The sequence below is a fragment of the Neodothiora populina genome, assembly GCF_041146345.1.
Source record: "Neodothiora populina strain CPC 39397 chromosome Unknown canker_contig_6, whole genome shotgun sequence".
Lineage (NCBI taxonomy): Eukaryota > Fungi > Ascomycota > Dothideomycetes > Dothideales > Dothioraceae > Neodothiora > Neodothiora populina.
This window is the reverse complement of record NW_027191414.1, coordinates 1,239,953-1,263,223: the sequence shown is the minus strand read 5'-3', so window position 1 is coordinate 1,263,223 and position 23,271 is coordinate 1,239,953. Positions and strand designations below refer to the sequence as shown.

The following is a 23,271-nucleotide window of genomic DNA, read 5'->3' as shown; positions in this document are numbered from 1 at the left end:
ATTTCGGCGGCATATTTGAACTTCGAAGGATTTTTTATGTGCTCAGTCTGAGGCGTAAAGGCAAAGTTCGTCATTGATCTCTGGCTGATCTTAATCAGCTTGTTATGAGGAGCGATCGGTCTGGCTTGGCGCTTTCATGCCGGACACACCACTGACCGTCCACTGGCTATCTCTGAATTTGCTCTCTTGACACTCTTATCTTAAACGGGAGCCAGCATACGATTCAAGCACCCACAATTGTATCTCACTTATTAAGGGTGGTGACTTGTTTGTTCTGCCGAAAGACCATGTTTGAGACGCCGCAACAATTGCATCCTCAATCCCATCTGCTTGTCCTAAGCACTCACAGCGATCGAGCAAGGACGAATCTCCATTAGACATGTACGATGTGGTAATGACCAGGTAGTGGCTATTGACTTATTCGAAATCTTGCAAGTGGTCAACTGCCTACATGTCCATTCGAAATCACAAGTGTGCTATCAATCAACCCGATGAAGTTGCACTCTACATCTGGAAGTTGGATAAGTGATCGATATACTGCGCCCTACAGCTGATGATATGACCGAATTTGACCCAGATGTGACGGTCCTTCCTTCTGCCCAATTACCTTATGTGCCACGCCCCAGAACGAAGTCCGTCCCTAAGTCGATAGTACAGACATGATCACCATGCTCACCGTCATCTCTCAGTACTTTATTGATCTTCATGATGTTTGCAATTCGACGACCAACAGGACGTGAAGGAGGTGCTGTGCTGGCTGGCTAGACTACTACAATCACTGAGGAGTCAATGTATTTAAGGTAGGCTGGCTCTATCTTTTCGATCCATCTCCTTCACTGCATCAGTCATTCTTTCGTTGAAAAATTCCAACTATCTGAACTTGATTCAACTTACACTCCCTACATCCTCTTCGAGCACTCCTTTCTCAACAAGCAATCAAGATGATGACCAGCATTATTTCCGCTTTGGCTCTCGTCCTTCCCGCTGCTCTTGCAGCCCCTGCACCTGTGGACCCTTCCGCTCTAGGATATACCCTTGGTAACGAGACATTTTCTGGTATCACAATTCGTTCCGGCTCTCCTATCCAATATGGCACTATCAATGCAAACGGCACATACTTCTATGTCAACAACTATGGCACCTCCACCTACTGCCCCCTCCCAACTTGCCTAGGCAAGACTAATACCACTATCTTCAAGAACGGCGTTGACAAGCTTGCCCTGGACGTTATGGCCCCTGGCGGTCAGGAGGTCTACGTTGACCGTACCGGCGCTCTCCGATTCACTGTTGCTCACTCTGCCAGTAAGGGCAGGCACTCTCTTACTTCTGGCTTCGCACTTGTCAACGCGGGTTTGCGCCTACAGTTTGAAGGTCAAGAATGGCTTGCTTGCCCTGTTGAAGGTGTAAAGAATGGATACAAAGTATACGCTGCCGCCGTGACTACCGACAATTCCCACCACTGTTTGGGATTCCAATGGAGAGTTGCACCATCCACCGGTCTGCCTGCTTTTGAGTACGCTTAGAGCCTGGGTGGCTACGGGGGACACCATCAATCGCAGGAGAAGGTCGTGGTCAGACAAAAGTTGCTGTTCGATACGCGGCTTTGTCCCAATATTACTTTTTAAAACTCTAAACGTGTACATGTTATTGCTCAAGTACATTGTTTTCAACTGCTTAACATATGTTATATACCCATCATTTCGCAAGAATCAAGCATATGTTTAATATCTTCAATCACATTAGTTGCCTCTCTTAGGCCAACACTTATGGCCCAATTCTGATAGGTTCCTAACACCACCTGAGAGATCTCGGCTATAGCCCTACCAGACTTGGCAGGAATCCGGTATATCCGACCTCGAGTAAAGCAAACGACCTCATCTCCACGCAAATTAAGCTTTGGATTCAAAATGTAGAGTTTGAGACATCAACTCCTCACCCGCCTGAACCTGAGTGAGACCGCCTGAAAAGCCACATGGTTTGCTTTTCCCTTTGCTTCTCCCTTGATCCACACCCGCTTCAGACCTGTTCTTTCCCTTGCCGGCGGCGCCGGCGCGTGCGCCTCTCTCTGTGTCGGCTCGAGACCCTTCCGGAGTCTGCATCATTCCAGCATAAGCTCCGTCATCACAGGGTCGCATCACGGATTTTCTTTGGCTCGATGTCGCAGAGGTTCCGCGTGTGCTGCTTTACGCGGTAGGAGAGCCTTGGCGATGACCTGATTCTGTCTCAAGACTCGAAGTGATCTGTTCTGGTTATCTTTGCGACAACGAGGTGATCGTGATCGCGATCGTGATGCGCTCGACTGCTTGCATGATCATTTGATACGCGAAAAAGCTTTAAGTGATGTATATGTCTATGATGTTGGTACTAACGGTTTGTGAGCAATAGATCGCGCATTCAAGCAATTGCGAAGAATGTGTGCTGAATGAAAATGATTGTATTTGGTTGCATATCGCTATAAAAGTCTAACCAGCTCGAATTAACAATCCCAATGAAAGCAAATAAACCTCTAAACATCGAGTGTACGCCCCCAAAATCCCACAAACGCTGTCAAAAGAGTGAACCGCGAACCGACCCGTTGATCTGTCATCGAAGCAGAGTATTTACAATTCGATGATGGTACTGCTTTCCTCCTGCAGAAATACGCGTTTAGCATTTTCCGGAGTCGACGTTCTGAAGGGTGAACTTGTAAGACTGCTTGCAGTCAAATCTGTCACTGCCAGAGAAACCGCCATTGTAGGTGGCCCAGCTGAGGGCGACATCAGTGTCGTAAAGAGCACAGTAAGTACCGTGAGGCTTGCCGTTCTTGTGGAGGTAGTAGGCGTTGACCATGTTGCAAGGGGTGTAGAAGTTACGACCCATGGATACAGCCTGAGCCTTGTTGATCGAGTTTTGCTTGAAAGCGTAGTCGCCGCAGACTTGAGCGTTGAAAGGACCAGGGAAGAACTTGCTGCCCATCCAGTACTGAGGAGCATTGATGGCCTTGCCGCCGCAGCTGGAACCCTTGCTCCAGCCAGATCCGTTGCTGTTGCTGCCAGTGGGGGTGGCAGGAATGGTGACGTTGGTCTTATCATAACCGTTAGAGCCAGTGATGACAATCTGGAACTGCTCGCGCCATTGACCCTGGTTGGTGGCAGAAGAAGCGTCAAGGTTTGATCCCCAAAGGGTACACTTGTAAGAGGTCATGGAGGCAGGGTTGGGGCAGTTGTTACCCCAAACAGTGGGAGCCGTGTTGTCAGGGGTAGAAGGCGCGACCGACGGGTCACGCTCAATGAAGATGTTGAAGGCTGTGCAAAGAGCGGTGCTGTCGCAGTAAGCAGCACACTGTGCGGCATCGTAGGTTTGGAGAGTGAAGAGGCCAAGGTAAGACTGTGCACTGGATGCGGCGTTCAGGTCCTTGAACGTCTGGTTGTAGACAGTGACAATACCAGAGACAGCGGCAGTGGACGCAGCGGAGATGGTGGTAGGGGCAGCAGATGCCATGGAGTGGAAAGGAGCGTATGCCTGGAAGGCAGAGACCGTATCAGGAGTAGGAACAGGGCCGTATCCATCAGGCTGGGGACCACAGGGGTCGAGAGGGTTGAGGAAACCACAGTAAGTACCATCCTCTGGGGTAGTTGGGCAGGAGGATGTAGAAGAGATGGTGGTGGTACCGGTGGTGTAGGCTGTGACACTGGCAAGAGCAGGGTAGTAAGGCGTGTAGCCAGTGGTTCCCGCGGCTGCAGAGGAGGTAGCAATGCTGGAGGAGCTGGAGCTGGTCTTACTGGCAGCGCTGGAAACGCTGGTGGTCTTAGCCGGGGTGGAGCTAGGGACGGGGCAACAGCCCCATCCGAACCAAGTACACCAAATGTTGTTGTTGTTGCAATAGAGATTACGTTCCTGGAGGGAACGCTTGGCTAGACCAGTGCCGGTAGCGGCAGCGGCAGTCGCGGAGCCAGTGATGCTGGCAGTAGCGGTAGTGGCAACCGAGACGGTGCTGATGAAGGTGGCTGTCTGGATGACAACACCATTGGCTGATGGGCCCGAAGCAAGAGTAGGAGCGGCCGCAATGGCATTGAAGTCGAGCTGCTGAGGGGCTGGAGAGGCAGCAGCCAAGCCCGCCAACGCAGCGGCTGCGAGGATGTTGTTGGAAGTACGCATGTCTTGATCCTTGAAAAGATGAAGATAGTAAAGAAGGTGGTGTAGATATAAAAAATGAGTGTATGTCAAGCAGAAGTGAATGTGGGTACTCTAGAGAGAGGAATGCAAAGAATGATTGTTTATCTTGCTGACGCTGATGAGAAAATGGATTTTGAGGTGGCACTGTTCGAGATATATATATTTCACACAAACATATGAACTCATCTTTCAATCGCTATGCCTCTTCTTACAACTGCTTCTGGCTACATGGATTGGGAGTCGTGGCGCAACTGTATCTCTCTCCACATCACAAGTGCACAGTGCATTGAATTTTAGGCTTGCCGAAGCCGGTATGGGAGGGTCCTAGGCGGATGGTCAACGAGAGTGTGAGACACGACCCACCACCAAATGACAGCAGGTGCCACGAAACGGCGGAGTGGTAAAGTTTTGGAAAACTAAATCGAGATTGCAAGCAAAGGTATCCATTCAACCAGCCTCTTCCTGCTGATGGTATCCCTCGGGTGACGTTGAGCGCCGTTGCAAGGTGATGGAGAGAAGGAAAACGACACTCGATCTCAACCGGCACTCGTGTTTCTCACGTGGCTGTGAGACAAACGACGTCGTTGCTAGACCGTTACGACGGCTGTTCAGGCTGAGCGAAGAGCTGACGCAGAACAATCATTCTGCAGCCGAGGAAAGACGTTGCTGTCATAACTGGGCATGTAGAGAACGTTGAAGCGCCAAGCCATCTGCGCACGGATCTTTTGTCACGGTGATCTCCCAGCACCGCGGCGCCCATGATATGCAAGGCACCGTGCCCGTAGGGCCGAGCGTCTGTTCTTAGGTGTGCTTGCAGACTAATTCTAATTTGGGCTTTTGGCTAAGACGATGATGGTACGATCCGCATGGAAAACTTCACAATGGAATGATCTCAGTCGAGTCCAGGGCCGTGGTGGTCGCTACCTTACACAGTGCTGGCAGCTTCAGTCACTGGCGGCCCGCGAGGTAACCTCGATGGCAAAAACCAATTTTGAATGTACAGTAGTTCCAAAGACCGCCGGTCCGAGCATGCATTTTCGCGACCTTTCGTATTGGTCCCGAGTGATCACCCGATGATCGACTACAGCGCAGATCACAGTCAATGCGATCCACTCGGTACAATCGTAGTTGTGGGGTTGTGTGCAGTCAATCTCTGTATGCTCCGCCAGCATTCACGCGTTATAGCATACCACGCGACCAAAGCCGTCAACGTCCAGTGGGGGAGACGATAGCATCATGTCGACAACACAGCTCTGGTCTTCTGCTGGACAACATAGCATGTCATGGACCCGCACATTGCCATAATCGCGACGTCCCTGGTTTATTGGACCCCTCGCTAAGGTGCGTCCACTCCGGCGCCGGAATGTGAGTCAGTGTCTTGGATTCCTCCAACGTCTCTGGGCCAGACTGTCGGTTTCCAATGCCAAGCCATCTGCTCGCACGTATCACCCATGCGCGTAACCGGTCATCGCATACTCCGCGATGGATTCATGCGATCCATAGAACCAGACATATCATGATAAGTTCCCAAGGTGCTCTGTTTGTGCTAGATCTCAGCCACCCATAACTAAGCCTGCCTACCACATCCTAACAAGGTATGCTTCATAACAAAGCTGAGACATTGCTGAACGGGCGGGGTTGTAGTCTTCATCCAGACAAAGCAACAGCTCGATAAGTGTGGAGGCACTGCATGAGGACCTCGTGTAGATGCCGGAAACCCGGACGATCAATACAAATAATGCCGAATACGTGCCTGAGCTACAAACCTCGAAATAATCTAAGATGCCCTTCTCCACATTGTTGAGATCCCCCTGAACATGACGCAGGTAGAGATCGGCTTGGATCTCGGAGTTATGTCCACATCAAGGACTGTCTCTTCGAGGTCTGCATGCATTATCCGTTTATCGGATCGGACACATCACTGTGGGATCTCCAGCTTTATCGGTAAAGACTGCAATATTTGTGAAAACCCCGGCCTGTTCCCTAACATTCAATTGAGCATGTCTTCCCGCATGATTCGACACATCCTAGACTAAGGTAGTATGTTGAAGTATCAGGGCGGTTTATCTGTAAGGTCTTCACTCAAAAGTCGGCTTCCCACAGCCCTTTGCAATGCTTTGCAACACGGGTAACGACAAGGTCTTTTCCGTTCCATGACATTTATCGGTTAGACATGCCCTAGAGGCCTTACCAGTGTACCTCCTCTAGTCAGACTCATTCACGCCGTCTGAGCTTTGTGCAACAGAGCAATTTTACGATGTAGGTTGTTGGTCTGGGCCGCAATTATGGAGCTTCGATACTAGGAGCTAAATCGTAGGAAGGGCTTGGTTAAAGCATGTTCTATCACGACCACAATGGCTCCATTTAGAGTTGCGAGGCCGAGTCAGTGGAAACGGTCATCGTAGTTCGGCGGACTCGGTTCGAACTCAATGTTGCTCCGAGACCAGTACCCACAGCATATCGTCGGACCGGCAATGTGATCAGATGTGCCCCTCACGCCTTAGAAGAGCCTTTGAACTTCAGATGAACTCGATGCTGTGGATCCTTTGATCGCAACATTCATATGGCCGAGATTCGTTCCACGAGGAGATTTGTGCTTGGGAAAGTTTACTTACCATGCCAACATCCATCGACGAAGATTATTATGTTGTCTCCGGCTGGCGCAACCAGACAAAGTAAAGTGAACAGGCCACTGCTTGATCACTGATCACATCGTCTAGACACGAAGCGGCGTTCGTAGGAAGTGCGGATAGAGTTTTGTCAATGGGCTTATCGCTCTTGTTGTCCAACTCTGCTTAACGACCGATCTGAAAGAGGTCGAGAGATTTAGACGATCGGACCGCATAAGCGTTACTTTACCAGCGCAGCCATATACCATCTACTGAACACGATCCTCATGGGTACGAGGGTCCGAGGGTCCAGATGAGCCAGATGAACGGTCTCTGAGACCTTCACGCCACGAGTAACGCCGTACGAGAAACTCAATCTAGCATGTCGAGTCTCGGAAACGAACCTCAAGGAGCTCAAATGAACTCTTCGCGGAAAGTGTCAACTATGGAGAGGTATCGATCCACTTCCAAAATGGCACGCGTATCTGACAGTATATTCGCATTCGTTGCCAAGTCTGATACATGGAATAAACTCCCAAGATCTAACGGAAGCCACTCGGTGTCTGTTTCCTCCGGGCGTCTCCTTCGTTCCTCTCGCCATATCGTCGTGTCCATTTGTCTTTGCCATCTCCGTATCGACTCGTCGTACCTTCACAGTCCACGCTGCGGCTGCCGACTTGATCAGAACACCGGTCAGCCTGTCCAATACTAGATATTCAACATGCTATCCATTGACTTGTGTTCAATCAGCTACCAAGCGCTGCAGGCGAGATAGCGTCAATGATATATAATCGCTTTTGGAGTCCAAGCCACCTTTGCAGCCGCAGACCCATGCTTATATGGACACGCGCGACTACGCTGCCTGTTTCTCTACACACGTCGTCCTCGGCTCCAATGGGTACTCTGCCAGGCTTTAGAGGTATCGGGACTTGTGTGAGATTGTTTTGATGGTCTACAATTCCTTCACGTGAGCGACTTGTCCCAATCAGGTATGTCCGTGCTCGACTCACCAAACTTGAGGACTTCCGTTGCCTTCATCCGTCTGGTCGTGTTGTTGTTGTAATCGTAGACCCAGACTACAGCCCTTGGTTCATCTTCTGCTGTCCTGGCTGCTGTTCGGACCAGCCTATTGCCATCAACGCTACTTGAGGAGAAAGACCTTGTGGCATGCTGAAGATGTTCATGCATAGTACAATTATGATTCTTCAGTAGAAATCTTATGAAATCTAGAAAGGAGAATGAAAGGTCGAATACGTTTCTGACAAAGTAGAGATAATGAGAGACAGATATATGAAGAATCAGAATTGACGAAGGATCTGGACTTATATGCTCAACAACAGGGGTCTTCCGACGTTATACAGCCGCGTATAGCATCGTCTGCAGCTCGAAGCATTAGGCCACCCTTCATGCAAGCTTATTGGCCTTGAGCCTGATATGGAAACGCTTCATCGTCAGGGTTGACACATTCGAGGCTGTGACAAACACCAGGGCTGGGAAATGTGGGCCCTCGTGCGACATTCATCGCCCCCAATATCGAAGCCACACCTATGATAGGACTGGGCAGTCAGCGCGCAGTCTTCACATTTGGGGGCCAAAACGCAGCCATATACCTGTACATTCACGAACCTGCTATTCTTGGACTCGACATACCACTAGTCGAATTAGCGAACAGCAGCAGATCTAGCAGGCTATGCAGCTATGCAGCTGCATATTGCTTAAGGCTTCCAGGCTGCGACAAGTACTGCAGTTTTGAGGCACCCAATAGATTGTCGATTGGAGTGCCTTCAAAATACCGCTCCTAGTAGCAACCGTGGGTAGGTAAAATATACAAATCGGTGGGTTGCCCACCCATCATGTTAGCAATCAGGCGTAAGTGTATCTGTCGAGATATATCATAAGTACGCTCTGTCACCAACGTCTACCTCCAGAACAATTTTCGTGTCTAGTCGAATCAATGGCAGGCGCATCTACGTGTACATGTCGACCTAGTCGAAAGGAATCTGTCCTGAGCCTCGGTACTCTAACCTCAGTCTTTCTGCGAATGCGATCGCTGACAGCCGTGCAGATGGTGGTGGTATCCGCGGATATGCCACTTTACTGATCTTGCAGAGCATCATGGAAGAGTGTCTCCAATTGGAATATGCATACGACGAGGCATATCATCAAAGCTCCCCAGATGACGAACAATTGCCACTACCATGCCACTATTTCGATTACATGTTCGGAACGAGTACCGGAGGGTAGGTGCTAAGCCAACGAGTGTGAAAGCAAGAAACATGCACTGACAACAGCCAGAATCATTGCTATCATGCTTGGCCGCCTACGAATGAGCGTTGATGGCTGCATAGAAGTATATAAGAAGTTTGGTCGAGAGATATTTGGCAACAAACGCAAATTGTGGTTCCTAAGATACAACAAGTTCAACTACAAGAAGGTCGAGGCCTTCATGCAGGACATGGTGGTCAAACACTGCAAGGATGCCAAGAAGGAAGACTCTCCACTACTACGAAACCCGGCAGACGAACAGCCAAATCATTATATACCATGTCGTGTGTGAGTAGAACGTCGATACTTCCATTGCCAATCACAACTAATAATTGTCTTGCAGAGGTGTCTTTGCCGTCCGCCAAGCCGAGAACCAAAAGTTATACCTGCTTCGCTCATACCACAATCCAAGGTCGCCAAATTTACGGGAAGATCTTGGACGCCTCCTGAATTTGACCCATCAACTAGACACGGAGTTATGGAAAGCTGCTCGTGCGACCTGTGCAGCACCCACTTACTTCAGTCCCATGCGCATCGATGGCGGTTATTTCATGGATGGTGGGCTCGAAGCGAACAATCCTGCCAATTGGGCCTGGAATGAAGCTTCTGTTATGCACAAGCATAATCCCGCAGGAGATTGTAGCAGTACTCGTGGTGGCATTCGTCATCTCGTCTCGATCGGGACAGGCAAACGCGCAGAAAGGCACTTCAACGTCCGGGCCGATCGCATCAGAAGGGGCATAGGTCTTGTCAGGCAAAGCCTGAATCAAATGACTGACCCGGAGCCCACCCACAACAGCATGAAGACTGTTGCGGAGAACTTCACCGACGACGTCTACTTCCGTTTCAATGTAGAGAGGGGTCTCGAAGACATGAAACTGGACGAGTTCGTCGTAGTCAACGGTATGGACATGACCCTAAGAACGATCGAGGACAAGGTAGCGGTATATATCCGAGAGAACCGAGATCAGTTCAAGAAATTGGCTAAGCGTTTGGTGGACCACCGGAGACAACGATGCAAGCCAGGATATGGGCGTAAATATCATCATTCACTACTATCCCGGCCTGGACCACTAGACGAAAATTTACGGGAATTTTTCCGGTGGGATGAATCCGCTGCCGAATCACAGCACGATTCGTCGCAAGAGCTAGATCCTCGGCAAAAGGAACCCGCTGTCGCTGGAGCCTCTGAGCTGTCTAATGGGCGCCTGTCTCACGGTCATGAAATGTCTAATGGACACCTAGCTCACAGTCATGAAATGCCAGCGTCCCCGATTGAGAATTGGTCACAGCACTTTGAGCGGCCGCTCGCCTCCCCCCAAGAAGTCGCGTCTGCATCGTCGCCTCATCTCATGCAATCAACAAAGTCATCTCCACAGATGTATACGCCATCGGGACGCCCGAGTGCCGTCGATACGTCCATGTCTGCTTCTGCCCCGGCCCTCCCATTTCAACCCCCTCAAATCGGCGGGTCTGAGTTTTTCCGTGTACAGTCCGTCAGCGATTGGGACTAATAACGGTCAATATCGAGGTTCTAGCTGTGTCTCCTAAGGACGGCACGCACACTCACTTCACTGGTAGGCGTTCTAGGTTTGATTTAATATTCGACAATCAAGATATCCGCCCGTAAGACAGGCAAATCAATTGGGGGTAATGAGCTTCGATACACGAGTTCAACAGAAGGCGACAAAACAATGGGAGAGAAAACTGTTTATTGTTTGAGACTCTGCTTATGAAGTGATTCCGCACATACATTCCCTCTCTGTATACAGTCGTCGTTGCAGCATTTCGCTATGATATTAATTCCTTTGCTGAATTCCAATCGAGTTTCATGCATTGCGTTGCCATTTCATTTCCATACAGCAGTACTGCAATTTTCCCTCTTCCACAGCGTTGCTTCGTGAAACCTGTTCTGTACACATTCCAGCATCATCGCCCCTAAAACACTTCATCGAAGGGAAAATTATTTCTTTCAGCATATGCCAATCACAACTCCGACACATCACTCCTCTCCACCCGTCCCCTCGGAAACAAAAGAAAAAGACCTAAGCACACAATCTATACCAGAAATCCCTACACCTCCTCCAAACCCTTTTCCTGGTCTTTTTCTTACTACTCGGCACCAACACCTCAACCTCCCTCTGTAGCTCCGAAAGCCGCTGCAACATCTCGACTCTCGGAAGCGTACAGTCGATACTTCGCAGCTCGACGACGACTTTGGTTCGGACTGTGCCGAGGATGCTGGTTAGGAGTGCTGCTTGGCTTGCAATGCCGGTTTCGTCTGCGTCGTTGCTTGCTGCTGCTAATGATGATGCAGGAGGGGAAGACGAAGGAGTGGTAGCTGCAGACGAAGTAGACGAAGACAGGCCCGAAGTTGGAGATTGCGACTGAGACTGAGCAGCAGGAGAGACTTGAGGACTCGACGACGACGACAACGACGAGAGAGTCGATGAAGCAGAAGCACAAGCATCATCCCTGCTACCTTTCTTCTTCTCATTCCGCTTCTTACTGCCCTCAACTCTGACGCGAAGACCGCAAACGCGTTCGCGAAGAACCTTGATCTCTGCGTGGATGGTTATATATTCTACATATGCGTCCTGAGCGGCCCAGGCGCGAGCACGCGCACGACGATCATGCGCTCTGCGGACGAGCCAGGGTCTTGTGTTCTCGTTTTCTTCGTCTTCGTCTTCGTCGTCGTAGCCGGAATGATACGGTGTGTCTTCGACCGTAGCTCCGGGCGTGTAAGTCGGCAAAGGAGTCGAGGTCGTGTCATTGGTTGATGATAGAGACCTGGACTTGGAGTTGGCCTCGCACTTGGACCCTGGTGGTGTTGGATCTGATCTCAGAGTAGGCTGTTCGTCTGGCGCCATGGAGCATTCGGAAGAACAGCGAATCGAAGCCATTTCGGACTGGTCCGCTTTCGGATCTGCTGCGAGGGTAGGCTGTCCATCTGGCGCTACTGAGTACTCGGAGGAACAGCGGATTGAGGCCATTTCGGACTGGTCTGGTCTGGGGGTGTTTGCGGATGGACAGCTAGATGGACGGTCGAGGTAGTCTGCCTTTTCGTTGTTCTTCGATTTGCACATTCGTCAAATTGAAGTGTATGAACTCGTGCAAGAGATGTCGGATGGTTGTAGTATGCATGGTTTAACGGACTTGTCGTGTTATTTATTACCTTGCAGGACAAAGCTAGACGCACTGTGAAATGCTTATTGAAGCAGATATCTCTCTGCATTAGCCAGGAGGCCATGTTTTGTCGGCACAGCCTGTTGTACCAAGGGCCAAAGCTAGTTGTAGGCGACTGGGACACAAGATCTCGTGGTGGCATGCCGAGAAGAGGTGCAGACACGAATGTGCATGATGTGCTACATGAAAGGCGACCAGAGATAACAAAATGAAGCCGATCGATAACGCTGTTCTATTCAGCTGTACAAAATGAATCGGAACTGCCAATAGGTAATCGTGAAAATGTCAAGGCGCTCATCTCCATAACACAAAAACGCCTTGTCCCGATGGAAGAAGAAGAAGAAGGAAAAACAATTGGCCGGATGAACCCACTCACGACCTCAGAGCACGCAGTCTCTCGCCTAGGCCATCCTCTTCGACCTCGGTAGGGCCAGTCTTCTGCTTGATCGCTTGAGCAGGCGTAGCACTGGCCATTTCCTGGTTGAGTTCGACACCAGCCTCGTCAGCAACCTGGCTCATCAAGCGGTCCACGTCTTCTTGTGGAGTGCCGACAGCGGTTGCGCTGCTGGTGGCGTTTTCGTAGTATCCCGTAGCGACATCCAAGTCCTCGAACTGAGTCTCGAATCGATCCATGACGGCGGAGATCTTTACGCCTTGTCAGCCGTCGTGTGCACTGCGCCATGCGCCAAAATCCTCATCGCTCCTTCCTCGTTTTCTGCTCTTGCCAAAAGGACGTTCCTACCTTTTCCAAGTCCATCGCCTTCATGGCCGAATCCATGCCCTTAACAACGTTCGTCATGGACCCTGTGACCTGCCGCATCGTGACTGCCGTTTGTACCCGTGAGGCCACGGCATCGATCCGTGATCCCAGGCGTAGAAGGTTGAGTTTCTCGTTCTGTTTTCTGATGGCATTCTGGGCGTAGATTTTTGCAATGTCGGAATGACCCTGCTGTATAGCCTGTATTTGTAGAGCGTGACCTGTCAGTCAACCTGGAGGCACATGTCGGGCGAGTACAATTGGCGAACTATCTTCGTCTTGGTAGGGAAGAGATGCTTGGGCATCGTTTTGTATCGAAGTGACCGTCCATCTGAAGTGACAGTAGACTGTAAGTTGCCATACCTTCTTCAACTTTGCTTTCTCAGCAGTTTCATCCTTTCCGGCTTTCGCTGCCTGTCGGTTCAGCTGCTTCGCAGTGAACTGAATAGCTTATCGTCAGCTCTTGTGCGCCTTATCAGGGTCGGGTGCGCACGAGTTGCGTGATAATGCTCCACATACCTTTAGGTTGAAAAGGGCCTTCTCCAGACCCGACATTGTATCTGCTTCAGGTCATGCGACTCGTCAAGAAGTTTACTATAGAGGTTCGGACTTCACGGTGTAGAGATGGCCGGGTATATCATGTATGTTCGTTGGCCTCGTAGGTGTTACTCGGGGCCCAGATGTGGCATATGTGGGGGCGCTTGGCGGGGCGTCATCGTCACATGCGCATGGAGCCGCTCGCTGATCAGGCACCTGCACTTTTTCTACTTGTAGCAGACCATGCTTCGAAGTGTGTTGTATTCACACCGCTATATCTCCTCATACACAGCAATTGTTTGTGTCGATGCTGCTCCTCTGCGCCGTAAACATGAGATTACAACGCAGACGAAACCGCCAGGTTCCTGTCTGCGCTTAGATTTGTATTCGGTGCTAATGTAGAATCCTCGGTCCGGCTTCCTTCAAGCCCCCTGTCCCCAATAGCTAAACCATCCTGTGTCATGCTATCACGCTTTCATGCAAGGGTATCAAATATGACCATGACTCCGGGACGCCGTTCGCCAACCCATGCTGTCGCCTCATGACACCGCATTGAAGCTTTCCGCATGTCATTCGGCACGTTCCATGCTGCCAGCAATTCACTCCCAAACGCCGCATCGCTCTTTATTTGTTGTTTCTCCTAGTGTCCTGTCGCGATCCTTGTGATTACTCGGTGGCGGGGCCAGCGTTGAACTTCTCCGTCGCGCTCGCGAACAGAGCCTGCTGTTGCGCAAGGAGTTCCTCCTCGGTCAAGCCTGATTGGTCGATCTTGCTCTGCTTCTTTTCTCGACTCTGGGGATCACAGCAGTATGAGCATCGTATCTTGGCTGGTCAATGGGACAGGAAGAAAACTCACGGCCTGCGTTTGCTTGAATTGTTGCGCAACCTCTAGTAGATCCGGCACGTATTCTCCGAACCCGAGTTCTTCCAATGCCTTTGTGATGTGTTCGCAGGCGATCGTCTTTTTGGCGTCTTTCTCGGCGATCTCGTTGGCCTCGGATGAGATCATGGTGATGAACTCGACGCAGCATTCGATCAGCAGGTCGCGACTGTCTTTTGCGAAAGTCATGCCTTCATAGCTGACTGTGGCATTGGGGTTCGGGGGTTGAGGAGCGAGAATCTCGGTGATGATTTTCTGAACCGTCGCTGTGTTTGGGGTCAGTTTGAAGGGAATCTATAGTTGTGGTTGTTTTGATATTGATCACCTCTGGGTAGAGAGAGGTCATCATTGTCTGGTAGTGATTATAGTCAGTAAATGGATTGTATTTCATGGTCAAATGTCGCGTATTGAACATACTGCCAAATTCCTTATCGGACATGTTTTCCTCGTGATTACTTGTAGTGAAATGAACGTCAAGGAGTATATAAATGCCAAAAGTAGGTCAATCGCATTTATCTCTCCATTTCCTTATAACCAAAAGGCCAAGACCATGCAGCACGGCGACGCGGGCAGAAGCTCGACTTTATGTTCTTTGCCGCCTGCTTGCGACGCTGCGGGATCAACGCCAGCCAAGCTTGGCCCAGGGACCAACCAACCCAAGGGCAAATCAAGGCAGAAATGAGATGTGAAATAATGATATGGACATAATAATGTGAAATGTGAAGGCACATCTGGTCAGTGGCTGTGGCTGTTCCTTGCTCTATTTTACTTTCTGCTTGCAGTTTTCAGCACAATCACAGCAGCTCAGTCTGCAGCTTTCCCATGTCCATTAGAGCCGCGCTCGCTCCGCCCTGTCCATATGACGAGCAAAAAAATTAGATGTGCGGAGTCTGCCGTCTGCATCAACATTTTTCCATCAACACAAAATCTACATCTCTGAAAGTTCAATTCTCCATTCTCTCTTCCTTTACACAACAACCACTGTTGCTTCCATTGGTTCTGCCATCATTTATGTTATGATGCATGTCGCCGACGGCAGCAGCAGTGGGTAAATCTCACATGTGGTACGTGCTATTGTCAATCTGTTCCTACTCTCTACCGCAACCTTTCCACATTTCTATGATGAACATTCGTGTCGCCCCTATCGGATATAAATTATGTCGATTACACTGTCCAAAGCCAAACGGACCGACTGATAGAAACTCAATCGATGCACTTATCAGAACAAAGACATTCCAAGAATTTCTTGCTGACCAGTACATGCAGATATCGATAGTTCGCCCTTCAGTAATGGCACTTAACAGTAATGGCACTCGAGATGGCCTGCTGAGACAGGTGCTGCTTGGTAGCAATATGTATTCATTCGACATGGGTCATAATCAGCAAAATTCGAGGGAAATCTCTTCTCTTTACTGTCTTCGATGAGATGGCCGATGCTATGTGCTTGCTGTCTCATGTTGCGACTAATATTCTGGGTTCACCTGTTCGCTGCCACAAGCACACGCTTGTGTTACCACACAAAGGTAATTCATTCCTCTGCTTTTCTCATCACCATCCCGCTTATGATGCAACCTAACATTCCATGCTAAACCTGAAGGATTAAACCAATGTAGCCAAAAATGTATTGCTTTTCATCTTTCGACTGAAGCCTTTTCTACATGCATAACTTTTACTCACCCAAAAAGTCTATGAACACTTTCGCTGACCAACCGCGATTGTAGTCTTCTGTCCTGTCCGTCACTTTTCTTGGAAAGCTGCGAGCGATGCATCGTTCCAGCTCAAAAACTTTCCACTCAACTCTGCGGGAGCATCAAGAGAGAGCTTAGCCATGACATTGCCAGGTTGATCTGGTCTCAGCAAACCGCCCGTCTGCTTCAGCTCGAGGAACTTGGCTGCGTCGGTCTTGTCCATCTCGGTGCTGTGTGTGTCGCGGATGCTGACTTGCATGTCGGTGTCAACGACACCTGGTCGGACAGAGATGGTGGTGACGTGCTTTTCTTCTGTCGCTAGGGTTCCCGCGAGGTGGTTCAGCGCAGCCTTTGAGGCGCCGTATGCACCCCACGTGGCGTAGTTGTTGGAGGCAGCTCCTGAAGAGCAGAGGACGATTCTACCCTTGCTGGCACGGAGCTGCGGAAGACAGGCCTTGATCTGTTTCGAGTGTGTCTCGTCAATGTCTATCGTTCAACACCGTGGACACGAAAAGAGCCGGGAAGCAGATGAATTAGTTAGCATAGAAATGACGGATGATATACACACCATAGACACCGCCGAAAAGAAATTGACATCAAACAACCTCCTCCACTCCTCAGCATCCGCATCCGCAACCCTCTTGACAGGCTCCAAAATGCCATGATTAACAATCAACCCATCCAGCCTGCCGCCGAACTTATCCTTGACCACCTCGGCGACCTTCGCCCCGAGCGAAAAATCAGACAAATCGCCCGCGAGGATCTCGACTCGCGACGGGTACTCGCGCTGCAACTGCTCGAGCGGCCCACGCGACCGCGCAATCGCCAGGATCCTGTTGTTCTGAGACGCGCTGTTCGGAGAGCAAGAACTCGACAGCAGGTGGTGCGAGATTGCCAGGCCGATTCCGCGCGAGGCGCCCGTTACTATGATGACTTTTCCTGTTGCTGCTGCCATTGATTCTAGGCTCTGTAGATTCTTCTTGGGTATTTTGATGGGGACTGCAGTTTCTGTTGTCGTGGCTTTCGTAGTAGTCTATTAGAAGGAAATAGAGAGGAAGAGAATTGGCTCGCTCTATTTGGTCTGGCCGAAGGTGAGGTAGGCGCCTCGGGTTGATCTTGGCTCAAGGTGGGTGTTTGAATGAAAGACGACACGTCATTTATACCCTAGGTACCTTACTCTGCATTTATTCCCGCTCTTGTTGTTGATATACAGTAAGGGAAGTCTCACACGTAACCATGACACTTTCTGTCTGATATAACTTGATATGTCATGTCATTTTAGCTTTGGATTGTGATCTCAGGTTTCTCCACAGGCAAGATACATCGATTTCCCCGTGCTATGGCTGTCTGCGATCGTACAGGTGGTTAGCATCAAAAAGTAGGAGTATCGACAGGGTCCCCCTCTCGTTCAGGCTCGATTACATGGGATGTACAGACTGGCCAGACTGGCCAGCCTTCACTCAAGAAGCTGCAACGCACCCTTGAGACACTGGTCTGCAGGAGTAGAGTAGTGGGTGTGCAAAAAGACCACCGCTACAAGACTTTGGAAGTGAGATAGATGTAAAAGCAAAAGAAATTGCCCATTCACGGAATCGAACCATGGCTCTTTCCATCACGCAGACGTGGTTGATGTCTTAAGTACAAGTGGAACGCCTTACCACTTGGCCAAACGGGCACTTAATTAAGGTTAATTAATATGACTCCGTATATATATACTCGATGGGAGAGTATACGCCTCCAATGTTGACAACCTTGTTTGCATCTATAATCCTATCCTTTCATTGTGTCAATTCTTCTTTGTGCATGGACACTGTCGGACAATAACACCAAGTCAGAGCAGGCACACGCGTTTCTCAGAGGCCCATTCGCGTACCTGATCATCCGATCCATTTCCCCCTCCTCCCCGCTTATGTCAATGTTTTGTTTGGCGAAGGTAAAGATATAGTATCTCGCGTACGAATGCCTTCTACTGTAGCTACTCACGCTATCCACACCGCCCTTGGGTGTCTGTTTCATTGATCCCGATTCTCAGCGTCGCACTTGGATTTCTGTTTGGAGTCTTCTCGAGTATAGCACCTTACTACTCATAAACATCTTGTTTGACGTTCTGTGTGATCGGCCTTTTGGACTACAGCAATCGTTACACCATGGCGGGAGAAGCAACAGGGATCTTTCATGGCGTCGGCTCGCTCATCGAGGGCGCCGCGGCTGCATTCAAGGGCATCTACCATCCTAGCCTACCGCTCACGGCCAAAATAAGACCTATCAATGACTTGACAGTGGAGGGAGTGCAAAAGGCTTGGGGGACTGTATCGATCGTTGGTGGAAGAGCATACTTGTTTGGTGGAGTTGATAGTGTTGGAGTAAGCATTGATTTTCTTCGTTCTGTGATGTGCTTGATTTCTTGAAGAGATGGCATCCTTGGCTTATAGCATCGATCTCGAGGACTATGGCGTTCTGATTTCCAGCACGAGTAGAACCTAGCATCCAATTCCATGCACATCATCCACCTTCCAACCACAGACGTCGAGTCCACCGACTACGAAGAACTGCCAGCGTCGGCCTCTTCGCCACCCTCTCGCTGTGTCCACACAGCCACAGTCATTGACTCACAGATCTATGTATACGGTGGCTCGAGTTCCGCAGACATCAACTCGCCCAAACCAATCGACGAGAACGGCCGAGTCTGGGTGTTCGACACACAATCCAACACCTGGTCATCATTGCTTCCAGATCACAACACCCCGATACCCAGAACACCGGTTTTTGCAGTGTCATCGTCGACTTCGTTTCCCAAACCACAAGAGAAACCCAGTGATGAGAACCCACACTGTAGCTCCGCTCGCGCGGATCTCCTGCCCAAACATGATCTCGACCCCCTAGCCACTATGCCCGAGCCAGTGGAAGTAAACACCTACGGCAGTCTATTCATCTATGGCGGCCAGCACATGGCAGAAGACTCCTCGTTGCAAACAAACAGCAACGACATGTGGATCTTCGACATTTCCTCGCGGACATGGTCTCGCTTCCCCAGCCCGCCTCACTCATCCCCCTCAACACTCTCATCCCCCAACCTCGCGCTCGTGGACAACAAGCTATACACCTACATAGCCCCCGACGCGCAGACCTATGCCCTCGAGCTAGACATGAGAAGTATCGTATTCGAAGCAGACGGACCAGGCGAATTCGGGCCCTCGCCTCTGGGTCCATGGACGGCGATTCCGGCGCCTGATGCAACCTCGTCGCCGCCGCCGGATCACACGGCCAGTACTCACAGCAGCAACGAAGAGAAAGCCGACAGCGGAGGTGGCGGGAAAGAAGACGCGACAGAAGCGTCCCTGGTCCCCATCACGACGGGCCAGGGCAGGAATTACCTCGTTCTCATCTCGACCACCACGACCGGCGCAGATACCGAGCCCTCGCCGATTTATACCCTGCAACTCGCCCCGACATCCAAGTCCTCGGCGAGCTTGAAAGACTCGGCGCGCTCGGCGATGCACAAGTCTACGAATAGGGACGTGTGGGCTCAAGTGACCCATTACTATAACAATCAAAACGTCCTGAGACAAGAGTCCCAAGCGGGTAGGGAAGTCGGAGTGCGGAGAAGGGGAGGCATGGTTGCTAAAATGGGGACTATGGATGGAGGGGCGGTGCTTGTGTGGGGAGGAGTTGGTGGACGAGGCGAGGTGGGTGATGGGGTAGGTTTTATTGTTGATTTCGAGTAGTCGCGAGAAAAACAACACAGCTCACCAAGATCAAAAGAAAGAGAAAGAGGCAGACAGGGTGCAGTCAGTTGTGTGGGGATGGTGGCACCAGTACCTTTACTGTACAAGAAAATATAACAAAAAAGCTATCGTGTAATTTGTTGTACTTTTTCTCTCAGGTTTTGTGTACACTAATGAGACAGTATATCATACGCCGATCCGATGATGGTTGTATTGTGTTTCCGACCTTCCTTGGCTGCCAACCAATGCATGCCCCTTTTCTGTGTATCTTCCTGTGCCTGCCTTTTTTTTCATGCTGCTGCCTGCCTGTCTGGTCTATGATTGCTCTTTCTTCCTTGACCCCTGGTTGGCGCCAGGCAGCGCGTCTACCTGCCTACCGCCATTGGAACACGCCGTTTCTTGGCTTCTACCCCTTTTCCTTGCCATGCCCTGCCCTGCCCTGTTCTACGTGTCGCACAAGAACGCGATGATGCCGAGAATTATCAAGTCCCGCGAGTGAATTTGAAGAGGCGAGGTGGTTCTTTCTCTTGTGACGATAATGGTGAAGCTGTATTATTGTTTCTCGCTACTATTTTCTTTTCTTCGCTGACCGACTGGCCGGCCGGCGCCTGATGAATATGTTTTACATTTCCCCTTTCCTCTTTCTCTTCCCTACTTGGTGTTATCGTTGTCGTTGTCGTGACAGCGAAATGAATGCAAAAAAGACCGATAGTTCTGCTCAGTCGTAGATTGCCTCGAGAAGGTAGATGACGCCGAAAACAAGGAATGCCACGGCTCCTCCGATCGTGACTGCAAGTCGAGTAGTCAGCAAATGTGTTTTGTGGAAAAGCGGAAAGACAGCAAATATACATACCGACTCTCAGCCTTATTCGCCCGGCCAGTAAACTTCCGGCAATAACAGCAAGACCGGTACAGATGGCATGGCCGGTGACAGCGCCGGCAATGACCCACCAGTAATCCTGACCCGCAGCCATTGCGATGGTGGCAATCTGGCTTCGATCTCCCCATTCGCCGGTGAAAGTCATGATAAAAGTGTTGACCCAGGCAGGTGACAACAATAGCGCGAGCAGGTTGGTCAAACCGCCAACTGCATTGCTGAGCCCAGCCTTGGCCGAAGTCCTGCGCAAGCGAGGGTCGGAGTCTTCGTCGTCGCTGGAGGTGGGAGAAATGGGTGCCTTGGGTCGGTCGCCGGCACCGCTCCTGCGTCCTCGGCCTGACTCGAGGGCGTAGATGGAGACGCTGCTCTTTCTCCTGCCTGATTTCCTGTCTTCGTGCTCCTTTTCGTTGATTTCACCCTCGACCTCCTTCATTTCCTCATTCACGCCCAGGTTCGGGTCCATGGCTAGACCTTCCCTGAGCAGTTTTGCACCAAAGACAAGGAACAGAATCGCGGCGGCGAAAGCGGTAAGCTCTTTAGGAAGGAGCGTTGGAGCGGCGTGGCCGAGAAGAGCGGAAAGAACGGTCATGGCAAAAAGCGCAGACAGAGCGGCGCTGAAGACCAGAGAACGCGAGTGTCGCATCGCCATGACGACAGCAACAAGAAAAGTCTTGTCTCCGATTTCAGAGAAAATAATCATTGTAAAGGAAAGAACGAAAGAGTGGAACGGCTGAATGAGAGTCTCGTCGCTTTGGCCGGGAGTCTTTGGAGTCGACTTCTTCTGGCCTTCGGTATACGGCAGAGTTGGCTTGAGGTTCTCCTCTGCAGCGGTGACTGGTGGTGCGCTGCCTTTGGTGTCCGGGAGACCTTTGGGGTTCGGCGCAGGGATATCGTGTGGCTTGTCTGGGAGATCCTTTGGCTTCTACATGTAAAGAAGGTCACAATCAGCTTACTGTCCATATCCTCAATTGTACCAATCTCACGCACCTCCAATCCTTGAGCGCCCTTTGGCTTGCCTGTCAAAGTGACGACTTTATCTCCCAATGTCTCAACCTCCTGCGCTGCTTTGGATCTGACGGGACTCTCTTCCGAATTAGGAAGTGGCGGAGCCTCCTTTGGAGGTTCTACCGTCTTTTCTGTTTCCGCCAATTTGGCATCCAGAGACTTGTCCTTTCGCGTCCTCTCGCTCACTCCTCCTTCGGTACCAGTGGTCCCTTGTTTGGGTGATGATCGGTTAGGGTCATCCATGACACCGTCGTTCTTCTCTGGAATCGCCTCGTCAGAGCCATATCCGCCCTGCTTGAGCTTCTCCAAAGAAGTAGGCAGAGGCTTCTCGAGCTCCCCGAATCCCGCGGCCGGCTTCTTGTTTTTGGTTCCTTTGTCTTGAGGCGTCGTGTCCACAAATGGTCCAGCGTGTGGTTTCCCGTCCAATCCGTCCACGGGTGCATCTTTGGTGCCTACGCCAGGCTTGACCGTCGGACCTCCATACTGAGGTGTTGTGATGCTGCTCGCAACTGCTGCTGCTGCCGCTGCCGCTGCTCCCACTGCCTTGTGCTTCACCGGCGCAGGAGATTCAACTTCGAGTACCTGCAGGCGATTTGGATTTTGTGGGGTTAGAGCTGCACTGAAAGCTGGCAACAATAGCAGCAGAAGCGGCGAAGCGTTTGTTCGTATCCACATTATCCTAGTAAGCGTGATATGAAAGTCGTGACTTGTAAGAAAAAGAAAAAGAAAAAGAAAGAAGCTGGAAAAAGTAACACAACGAAAGAACCCAAAAATTTGGTGTATGCTTTCAAAAGCCTGTTGGAGAATTAGAGCTCTAGGCTGACGAATGCTAACAGGCGTGAACTGCGTCCAGTAACCGCCCCCCTTGCAGTCTAGAAATTGAGTCGAAGAGATCTGCAGCTGTGCGGCTTGTGCCTAGAATAATAATAATAATAATAATAATGATAATGTGCTGTTTGCAACAATTATAGCAACAGAAGATCGGTCCCAAGAAGGAAGTTCTTGTATTGTAATATCGTGAGAACGGCAAGAGCCCAAGTATGACAAAAGCAACCACGGATAGAGTCAAGAAAAAGGAGAAAGAGAGCGAGGAGGAACAGAAGAGCAAGGCAGCCCAGAACGTTGCAATCCGGAGAAGTTCAACTGTTGTGTTGATAGAAGGAAGAACTGGACTTTTTCAGGGAGACCAGGCTATCGAATTGTACTTGTATTGTATCCGCTGCAATTCCCTGTTGCAGTGCAGGCAGGCTTGCTCCTTGCTACCTTACCCACCACTGCTGGCTATTACTACCTAACTACTCCCTCTCTCCTGCTTTCTGCCTTTCCTGCTTCTGTCCACGTCAGACGCTGACAGCGTTTCACTACACCAATAGCAGCCAAAAAAGCCAACAGAAGCTAAACTTTCGCGGTTGCCAAGGTCATGACGGATCAACTTCCGAGAGGCGCGTCCTCGTCGTCTCCCTCTTCTCCCTCCCTCTACGCATGATCTCTCCCTGCCAAGCTCATCGTCTTGTTCCCCTGGCGCCCTGTGTGTGGCCTGAGTTGACTGACCTTCTTGTGCTGGCTGCACTGTGCAGCCAAAATAGC

The 23,271-nt window shown here is 50.5% G+C and overlaps 9 protein-coding genes across 9 annotated transcripts; 3 read left to right on the top strand and 6 right to left on the bottom strand.

Annotated features, from left to right (window-relative positions):
- Positions 1-941: 941 nt before the first annotated feature.
- Positions 942-1,523, top strand: AAFC00_006037 (uncharacterized protein; the record flags this gene model as incomplete). Its single annotated transcript, XM_069345921.1, has 1 exon — positions 942-1,523. One exon carries the CDS (start codon positions 942-944, stop codon positions 1,521-1,523), a length of 582 nt encoding a protein of 193 aa, XP_069198128.1.
- Positions 1,524-2,646: 1,123 nt separating this feature from the next.
- AAFC00_006036 (uncharacterized protein) lies at positions 2,647-4,137 on the bottom strand (the record flags this gene model as incomplete). Its single annotated transcript, XM_069345920.1, has 1 exon — positions 2,647-4,137. One exon carries the CDS (start codon positions 4,135-4,137, stop codon positions 2,647-2,649), a length of 1,491 nt encoding a protein of 496 aa, XP_069198127.1.
- Positions 4,138-7,510: 3,373 nt separating this feature from the next.
- On the bottom strand, positions 7,511-7,952 carry AAFC00_006035 (uncharacterized protein; the record flags this gene model as incomplete). The annotated part of the gene is made up of 2 exons (XM_069345919.1): positions 7,511-7,716; positions 7,775-7,952. 2 exons carry the CDS (start codon positions 7,950-7,952, stop codon positions 7,511-7,513), a joined length of 384 nt encoding a protein of 127 aa, XP_069198126.1.
- Positions 7,953-8,718: 766 nt separating this feature from the next.
- Positions 8,719-10,543, top strand: AAFC00_006034 (uncharacterized protein; the record flags this gene model as incomplete). Its single annotated transcript, XM_069345918.1, has 4 exons — positions 8,719-8,779; positions 8,830-9,004; positions 9,060-9,317; positions 9,373-10,543. The coding sequence occupies 4 exons, from the start codon at positions 8,719-8,721 to the stop codon at positions 10,541-10,543; spliced, it is 1,665 nt and encodes a 554-aa protein (XP_069198125.1).
- Positions 10,544-12,587: 2,044 nt separating this feature from the next.
- AAFC00_006033 (uncharacterized protein) lies at positions 12,588-13,527 on the bottom strand (the record flags this gene model as incomplete). Its single annotated transcript, XM_069345917.1, has 4 exons — positions 12,588-12,860; positions 12,958-13,173; positions 13,336-13,413; positions 13,492-13,527. 4 exons carry the CDS (start codon positions 13,525-13,527, stop codon positions 12,588-12,590), a joined length of 603 nt encoding a protein of 200 aa, XP_069198124.1.
- A 648-nt stretch (positions 13,528-14,175) lies between these two features.
- Positions 14,176-14,828, bottom strand: AAFC00_006032 (uncharacterized protein; the record flags this gene model as incomplete). Its single annotated transcript, XM_069345915.1, has 4 exons — positions 14,176-14,301; positions 14,366-14,655; positions 14,715-14,741; positions 14,807-14,828. The coding sequence occupies 4 exons, from the start codon at positions 14,826-14,828 to the stop codon at positions 14,176-14,178; spliced, it is 465 nt and encodes a 154-aa protein (XP_069198123.1).
- A 1,298-nt stretch (positions 14,829-16,126) lies between these two features.
- Positions 16,127-17,032, bottom strand: AAFC00_006031 (uncharacterized protein; the record flags this gene model as incomplete). Its single annotated transcript, XM_069345914.1, has 2 exons — positions 16,127-16,537; positions 16,646-17,032. The coding sequence occupies 2 exons, from the start codon at positions 17,030-17,032 to the stop codon at positions 16,127-16,129; spliced, it is 798 nt and encodes a 265-aa protein (XP_069198122.1).
- Positions 17,033-18,224: 1,192 nt separating this feature from the next.
- AAFC00_006030 (uncharacterized protein) lies at positions 18,225-19,802 on the top strand (the record flags this gene model as incomplete). Its single annotated transcript, XM_069345913.1, has 2 exons — positions 18,225-18,440; positions 18,555-19,802. The coding sequence occupies 2 exons, from the start codon at positions 18,225-18,227 to the stop codon at positions 19,800-19,802; spliced, it is 1,464 nt and encodes a 487-aa protein (XP_069198121.1).
- Positions 19,803-20,520: 718 nt separating this feature from the next.
- AAFC00_006029 (uncharacterized protein) lies at positions 20,521-22,359 on the bottom strand (the record flags this gene model as incomplete). The annotated part of the gene is made up of 3 exons (XM_069345912.1): positions 20,521-20,591; positions 20,656-21,601; positions 21,667-22,359. 3 exons carry the CDS (start codon positions 22,357-22,359, stop codon positions 20,521-20,523), a joined length of 1,710 nt encoding a protein of 569 aa, XP_069198120.1.
- Between the last annotated feature and the right edge of the window lie 912 nt (positions 22,360-23,271).